The 8,282-nt window shown below is 46.0% G+C and overlaps 1 protein-coding gene across 1 annotated transcript in view; it reads right to left on the bottom strand.

Annotated features, from left to right (window-relative positions):
• The window catches only part of LOC106821351 (endophilin-B1-like), a 24,523-nt gene that overhangs the window by 1,952 nt on the left and 14,289 nt on the right, over positions 1 to 8,282 (bottom strand). The window contains exons 3-8 of the mRNA XM_014826114.1: positions 7,095 to 7,241; positions 6,532 to 6,665; positions 5,648 to 5,740; positions 4,942 to 5,031; positions 3,532 to 3,632; positions 2,796 to 2,856 (exon numbers count right to left, since the gene is read on the bottom strand). Coding sequence (XP_014681600.1) covers positions 2,796 to 2,856; positions 3,532 to 3,632; positions 4,942 to 5,031; positions 5,648 to 5,740; positions 6,532 to 6,665; positions 7,095 to 7,241 — 626 coding nt within the window. The remainder of the gene's footprint in view (positions 1 to 2,795; positions 2,857 to 3,531; positions 3,633 to 4,941; positions 5,032 to 5,647; positions 5,741 to 6,531; positions 6,666 to 7,094; positions 7,242 to 8,282) is intronic.

The following is an 8,282-nucleotide window of genomic DNA, read 5'->3' as shown; positions in this document are numbered from 1 at the left end:
GAGCGGAGGAGAGGACGGAGGTGTGGGAGGAGGAATGGAGGATGAGGAGGGCGGAGGAAAGAGGAGGCAGCGGGACGGGAGGGGGAGTGGAAGGAGGAGGAGGAGGTGGAGGGAGCGGAGGAGGAGGGGGGATAGGGGCCAGGAGGAGGAGGGCAAGAAGAGGAAGCATGGAGCGTGATGCTGATCCCGTCGTGAGGCAAGCCACAAACATGAGACCGCGGGAGGGGAGGGTAGGAGGAGGGGGAGGAGGGGAGGAGGCAGCGAGCATAAATGCGCTGGCAACTATTTGCACAGCGGCTAGCGTGACGATGGCTCGTGCTGAGAGATACCTAATCGTTTTTCTTTGCAGCAATGCGCTGGCGACGACGGGGACCCATTCAAACCTCTATCCAAACATTCCGGCCGACGCGTCGCTTGCGAACGGCACAAGGAGGGCGCGGGTGCTGTACGATTTATGACGCGCTGATAGACAAGAGCTCTCCCTCCTAGCAGACGAGGTGAGCATCTGGTGATGATGACCATGACTGTGACGAGGACGATGATGATGGTGATGATGATAGGCAGGAGCTTTCCCTACTAGCAGACGAAGTGAATATCTGGTGATGATGACCATGACTGTGACGAGGACGATGATGATGATGATGATGATGATAGGCAGGAGCTTTCCCTACTAGCAGACGAAGTGAGTATCTGGTGATGATGATCGTGACTGTGACGAGGACGATGATGATGACGATGATTTGCAGGAGCTCTCCCTACTAGCAGAGAAGCAAAGTGACATTATCTTGGTGATGAATGACTTGTGACTGATTTTTTTTTTTTCTGACGAGGACGATGATGATGACGATGATTTGCAGGAGCTCTCCCTACTAGCAGACGAAGTGTGTGGCTTTGTTGTCCTCATGAGTATGTGATGAGATGACGGTGACAGTGATGATGACGATAACGATGTTGATGCTGATGGGTAACGATGCTGATTATGATCATGATCGTCATGATGATGATGGCCGTGATAATGATGACGACGACGACGACGATGATGATAACGGGGATGAAGATGATGATGCTGGTGATGTTGATGAGGATGCTGGTGATGATGATGATGATGGTGGCGATGCTGCTGCTAATGATGTTGAGTGAGAGTTAGCCTAGTGAGGTTTGTAATGGTAACTATTCGTTGTCTTCAGTGCGTGCGCCTGGAAAAGAGGTTATACTGTCAGTTTTAGTTGAATTGAATGCGCTGGAAATGATAACCATCTGAATGCAATCTGCGTGATTGGGTTTGACATTCGCTTGGATGCTGGGTTGGGGCGGGATACCCGAAAGAGAGAAAAGTGAAAACAGACGATAAGAGATTTGTGTGTTCGTGCGTGCATACATGCTTACGCGCGTGTGTGTGTGTGCGTGCGTGCGTGGCTGTGCGTGCGTGCGTGCGTGCGTGCGTGCGTGCGTGTGTGTGTATGTGTGTGTGCTACATGTATGTAGGCCTACTGATGGGGAAAGCTTGATGCCTCCTCCTCCTCCTCCTCCTCCACTGCTGCTCATTCAACACGACACAGGCTCGTAATCCCACGAATACCGCACGGCAGGCGCCACCCGCCGCTCCCTCCCCCTCCCCACCGATACCTCCTAGTTAACGATTAAATGGTGCAAAATCCATGGTCGGGAAATTGTGTAGCGGCCGCGTAAGCGTGTGTTCGACACTTTATTAGCCTTCACGGCAAACAGATTAAACTAAATGCAAAATTACTCGACATATTCCCGTAATTTGCTTCCACATAAAACGCTCAATGCCCGTAATAAATTTCCGCTTTATGTGTTCAATAATTCTTTCTAACGGCCATCTTTCGTGTGCTGCCTGTTGGCTATTGTCTAGCAACAAAAGCTTACATGCAATGGATGACTACCATTAGCGAAACAAATTACATCACCTAAACCAAATTTTCCGACTATGGTAAACGCGCTAGTAAATTGCGTGAAAGCTTGCAAAAGAAAAGTGTAATAGACCAGAAGAAACGACTTTTCGGGATTACGTCGAGGCAAGCGTGTCCTTTCACGATAGTGACTGTCACGCCATTTTTCATGATATTCATCAACTTGTTATTCAATAGAATGCCGGCAGGCAATGAACACAGCACGAGTATACGCACGATAAAATGCCTCATTCGTCACGGCAGATTCTACAACATGCACTGCCTACATCTGTATTTCACGCGAGCGCCTAAATATGATGCTGGCACAGCGTGTTCACGCGAAAATAAATAGAGATACGAACCGTAGCGAAAGACGAGAGTGATCAGGACAGTATCACGGCGTGATGTTAACAGGGGGAAAAATAATGATTCGGACTCATACAAATGTTTCAAACAGTTTTTCTCGTCTAATGTCGAAATGCACGTATACGGCTTTAGCGCATAGAGGAATTGCTTGGCAGGCAGTTGCCGAAGCATTGTCGTAAAATGCATTCATCCCCCGTGTGGATTTTGCGTTCGCTCGCTACTGGGCAGTGGGGACCCTTAGCTCGCAACGACAACAGCAGCAGCAGTTGCTATGCTGTGCAGCTTCTACGTGGATACCTAATATATGTAGCACACACCCGCACGCGCGCGCACACGAAATAATGTAATCACACATAAATTAATAAAGCGTATAATAATAAACTAAATTAGTTACATACGTAGAAGCGTGCATGATGATTATATTATTTTATTATCGTACCTTAAGTGAAAAAAATTATGCCGATGCAATTGTATTATAATTGAGAAAGCATATGCATGTGAAATGAATATATGTACCTGACGCCCAGCAACCGTTGCTAGGTAGCTAGTAATCAACGTGAATGCAGAACATTGTATACTATAATATACCATAATCATTATTTATATCAAGATCATATAAACTTTATATATTCTCTTGCTTATCAAACGAGGTTTACATAACAAAATATTTATATATTACAGATGCTCTCTTTCAAAATATTTTCTACGTACATTGCATTATTAATATAGCTCATCAACTGTAGATGGTTTTTTAAACAGACAACGCCAACGAATCTGCAGTTTTGCCATCAAACATTCGCCGATGTGGTCGAAAATATTAGATTAGATTCATTAGATAAAAAAAACACAACTTCCATGTGGAGCTTCCCTGCCCACGAGTCAGAAGTCTGAGGATCGGCTAGAATGAATAAACTTACAAGCCTCGCCACGTAAAAGTGCACTCGGTGTGGACACTACAGCAGCTAACAACCAGATTCACCACAAGCCAGGCGGTTGACAAAAGCAGATACAAAGGAATTATCTCAGGCACATACTATGAAACGATTAGTCTATCTATTATTCAATCTGCATGCTTTTTACCAACATATTTATTTATATATGATATGCACTAGCATATCCGAATTTGTACACGCACATATTCTCCTATCCGCATGTGTGCGTGCATGCATGCGTGTGGCATGTGTGTGCGTGCATGCGTGTGGCATGTGCGTGCGTGCACGCGTGTAATTAATCATGCATTATTGTATTGTACCTTGCTACTTCCTTCTGTAGTTCTTGCATCAGCTGGAAACACCGACCATAGTAGGACATCTGCGTCTCCACAAGGTCATTCAAGCATCGCAGGTGATTCGCCTGTAAAACAAGGGAACATTCGATAAAACAAGCAAACGTTAAATGTCGCCCAATACGCGTGAAACGGACAAGTCTTTGAAGTTTGAAACTACTGTATGTTGTTTAGTTATTTTAATTACGTCCTTCACATGTCTAAAGAGAAACAGAAGAGTCAAAACATAGCACACACTTAGCAATTTACTCAACATAAAGCAACTGTGTGCACAGAATTTTTCCAAAATAAGATGCTCATCTATTTTTCCTCTACAGACGCCTTGCAACAAACTAAACAGTAGGTTTGAGTGAGACCATAAAGACATCAGCTATGCGACTGGGGAAAAAAGCAGTAATCACACGCTATGCTCTTACACTTGAAATTCTGCCATTGACCATTAGGCTATATGATACTCTCTTGGGAAGCAATGACAGGTGTTTGTGGAACAAATTAATATATATGACAAATTGTTTTTATTGTCAACGTTTCCCGTGGGAAAAATGGGAAGCATCTTACGATTCCGTGACAACCTAATTAGAATCTGAAGTTCTACAACTAGCATCTCTTGGCTGCATTCTCTAACAAAATTGTTAGAACTAAAATGTTTTTGCTACGAGATTTATTTTACAGATGCGATCGAGACATCTCTCGAGTTTTGAAAAACAACTGTTTAGATTTAGTGGGGAAAATTGCGAAAGGGGGTGCGAGTGCAAGAGAGAGAAACAGATAGCGAGCGAAGCAAGAATGAGAGAGTGACATAGATAAGCAGAAAGATAGATAGAGATAGATAGATAGAGATAGATAGATAGAGATAGATAGATAAATAGATAGATAGATAGACAGACAGACAGACAGACAGACAGACAGACAGACAGACAGACAGACAGACAGACAGACAGACAGACAGACAGACAGACAGACAGACAGACAGACAGACAGAGAGACAGAAGACAGACAGTCAGATAGACAGGCAGATAGACTGAGAGCGAGTGAGAGAGTGAGCGAGCGAGAGAAAGAGAATGAGAGAGAAGAGAGAGAGAGAGAGTGAGAGAGAGAGAGAGAGAGAGAGAGAGAGAGAGAGAGAGAGAGAGAGAGAGAGAGCGGAGATGAAAAGGAGAGAGAGCAGAGACGCAGAGAATGAGAAAGGAAAGAGAAAGCAGAAAGAGAGCAGAGAGAAGAGAGAGCGAGAGAAGAGAGGAGAGCGCAGAGCGAAGCGAGAAGTAGATGCAGACGAGAGTAATGAGAGAGAGAGAGAGAGAAGAGCAGAGAGAGAGAGAGAGAGAGAGAGAGAGAGAGAGAGAGAGAGAGAGAGAGACGTCCATGGGGATGACCCACGTGAGCACTGCTGACTCCTTCTAGAAGCAGCTTGGTGATCTCCGTCTGTCGATCAAACTCGGACTGCGCCACCCGCAGTTCAGCCTCCGCCTGAAACGACCGCATCATCACCGGCGTAAATTCATCGTGCAAGAGTTATACATGCGCAGCAAAGAAGTTGATATATGTCCAATTCCCAATTCACACATCTACGTTTCCGCGCATACCAACGCAAATCTTACGTGAAGCAATTACTGTCAAGACATGATTCTTACCTTGTCCACTGACAAATAATCCTGTGGTGTGCATTAAATGGAAATTATTGCTCTAATTAATTTACAAAAAGCCATCCTTTATCACTCTCCTAGAAGCCCACAGCCACGCACACAATCGTCCAATCTCGCACAGATATGCACGCACACACTTATACACTAACACATGTGCACGCATACACGCGCATGTACTGTGTAACACCAAAAAACTAATATTACGTAACACATGAAATTTACTGTGCGCAGCGGATTCATACACATGTATCATTGCAGAATAAAACTGAATTGCTTTTGCTCTCTAATCTAAATTATCTAAATTTCAAATTTATTTATAACCAGCATGATTTCAGACGATTGAGATGTTCTGGCGTCAGGGAGACTGGGCTAGCAACAAGAAACGGCTAACGAAGTACAGCCACATATTTCAATTGCCAACGGTCGCCATGTTTGCTTACGTTCGTTTGTGATTCCAATGATTTTGCCTTCCTCAGTCTGTTCTTGCAGGCATCTAGATCCAGGCGCTTGGTCTCGAGAATTTTTCTCTCTTTCTGCAGCAAAATTACGGACTAAAATTCTGATCTAGGTCTTTATCTATATCTTCGGTTCAAGTACATTTGCTGTCGCTGCACTTTAATTTCATGCAATTATTGTTATCTATAAGAGACACAGCATTAGAGACTTTTATGCAGCATGCAAAGCTACAGTCAGCAGAAAATGTGCACAAATTAACTAACTCTTTCTGTTACTGCGTCATGTGTGGGTGTATGTGCATCACGACGTGTGTTTCACGTTACTATGTTACTTTATTACATTTATATTACATGCGGATTTCACATTCTTACTTTTATTTATTATATCTACATTACTTTCATTATATTTCACGTGTATAATTTTCATTCGTATCCGCCAGTATTGACACTGGCGTGAATGCACACACACACCACACGGCGAGTAACACGGCTATCGGAATCCCTAGGGAGCGGTATCGTAAACAATTTACGATTATTGGCACGTTCACTCTGACACGCCTGCCCCATACGACAGCAACATAGCGTAAAGCCTGAAAATCTAAGGCAATCCGGAAGTGATAGGGTTGAGAGAGAGGCAACAGAATATAGGCTCAACAAGCTTACGACAGCAATAAAGGACTGTGATCAAGTCCCACAGATATGTGAGCGAGGGATGGTTGGAGGATCACGCGATTCAGACCAAGGTGATATCCTAGGACACACGAGATCACCTGAGATATTAGGAACTCTTGTGCTGACAATTAATATTCTACATCATTACGCTACGTAATAAATTGCCATATTAATCACAACCGAAACGTGTATCAAACCTGTATTGTCTTCATGTCTCCCATGAGAAATGTGTTTAGTGGCATCAGGAAGGCACTACTGATCTTATGCAGGTACTCTTTCTCGGCGTGACCAATCCGCTGTTCCGTCTGACCGCACTTGATGAGTGCCGAACCTGCGTGAACATGCAGCAGAGGTCACGTGGAGGTCACCGGATGGTCCTCCACGAGAACCAAATAAGGAAAGCGAGCTCTACGTCTCTACGCATCTCACAAGAATCGTGGACCGCGACGAAATATCCGCCCGATCTAATATAAGCAATCGTTAACGCGCGAAGAAGTAAACGAGCAGCAGCGAACGAAGAGAATTCCCTCCTGACACTTGCCGAGCAAATTTTATCTCGGGATTATTTGCATCCCTTTAAAACAGTTTGACATTGTTACGACATTTTGCGCACATTCGTTTTAACGCGATGTACTGACGGCAGCGTAGCCACACGATCGTCGATGCGGAAAGGACATTCATAGAAGAAGAGAAGGCGAGAGGGACAAGAACACGACAATCGACGCAGAACGCTACCCCAGCGCCTCCTGGCGGTGCTTACCGTACGCAGTTCCTGGCCCGATGTCACTGCCCGCATCCACCATGACCTGACCCAGTATCTCATGATTCGTCTCACGCTCCTTCGGCTTCTTGACTGGCGCGTCGAGTTGGCCGAGCTTGTCGTACACAAACTCTTCCAGCCGCACGTCTGCAAAGAACGAGGTCGTGGCGCCCATCTGAGTGACCGCACGCACGTTGGTCGCCAATGGCAACGGCATTTAACGCGGCAGCCAACAGAGGGAGATAAATAGCAGGTGAACAGCCAAGGAAATGGTGAACACACTTCGTCGTTTGATGTGTTAGCTCTATAGAGGGAGTTATCAAATTATACACATGAAAGAGGAAAGGTTTCAGCTCTAGGCAAGCTTCCATTGTCAGTCTCCCCATTTTTTGCGAAATGAACAATGTAAGAAGAAAGTTGCGAATGGCAATGGTATGCCCCAATATTACATGAAATAATAAAATGTCTAACATGACATCTACGACATATACGTAATACATGATTTAATGATGAATAACATAGCAACATGCAGGCCTGCCCTCTGTTCCATCGCCATCAACCTATCTAGGTAACTATGAGCGTCGTCGTGCGTAGGCGTGCACGTGCGTGCGTGCGTGCGTGCCTGCCTGCGTGCGTGCGGACGAGCGGGTATGTGTTTGTGTGTGCGCGTGCGTTCGCGTGTGCGGGGCGTGTGCGGGTGCGTGCGCGTGGGCCCGCGCATCTGTGTGCTTGCGCGCGCGTACAACCACGTGCCACAAATAAGTATCTCTCGAGACGAATCAATACAGGCCATGCATGCTTGCGCTTGACCGGCCTGCATTCCTGCCTGCCTGCGCGCCTCCCCATCATCCTCCACACGTGTTGACCGATCGCGGAAAGTTATTTTGTAACGTCGATCAACATTTGCATGTAATCCACAAGGTGATCATCAATCATTTCTGGTAGAGCGCGAGCGCACGCGGCGGCCGGCACAGCCGCGGCCGAGACACGCAGCCGAGATGCCGCGTGGCGCGCAGACGCCGACGTGTAGCGGAGCAGCCTAGCTCCTGCCGTGCATTCAGGAGATGGTTCCGTGATGGATATCGAGAGAAACCCGAGCTTACAACGATGACACATCTTACAGCTGGCTGCAAACACACACGCGCGAGTGCACGCACGCACGCACGCACGCACGCACGCACGCACGCA

This window comes from Priapulus caudatus, unplaced genomic scaffold (assembly GCF_000485595.1).
Source record: "Priapulus caudatus unplaced genomic scaffold, Priapulus_caudatus-5.0.1 Scaffold70, whole genome shotgun sequence".
In the NCBI taxonomy this organism is placed as follows: Eukaryota; Metazoa; Priapulida; class Priapulimorpha; order Priapulimorphida; family Priapulidae; genus Priapulus; species Priapulus caudatus.
Note: the sequence above shows the minus strand (reverse complement) of the source record. Positions and strands in the feature narration are given on the sequence as shown.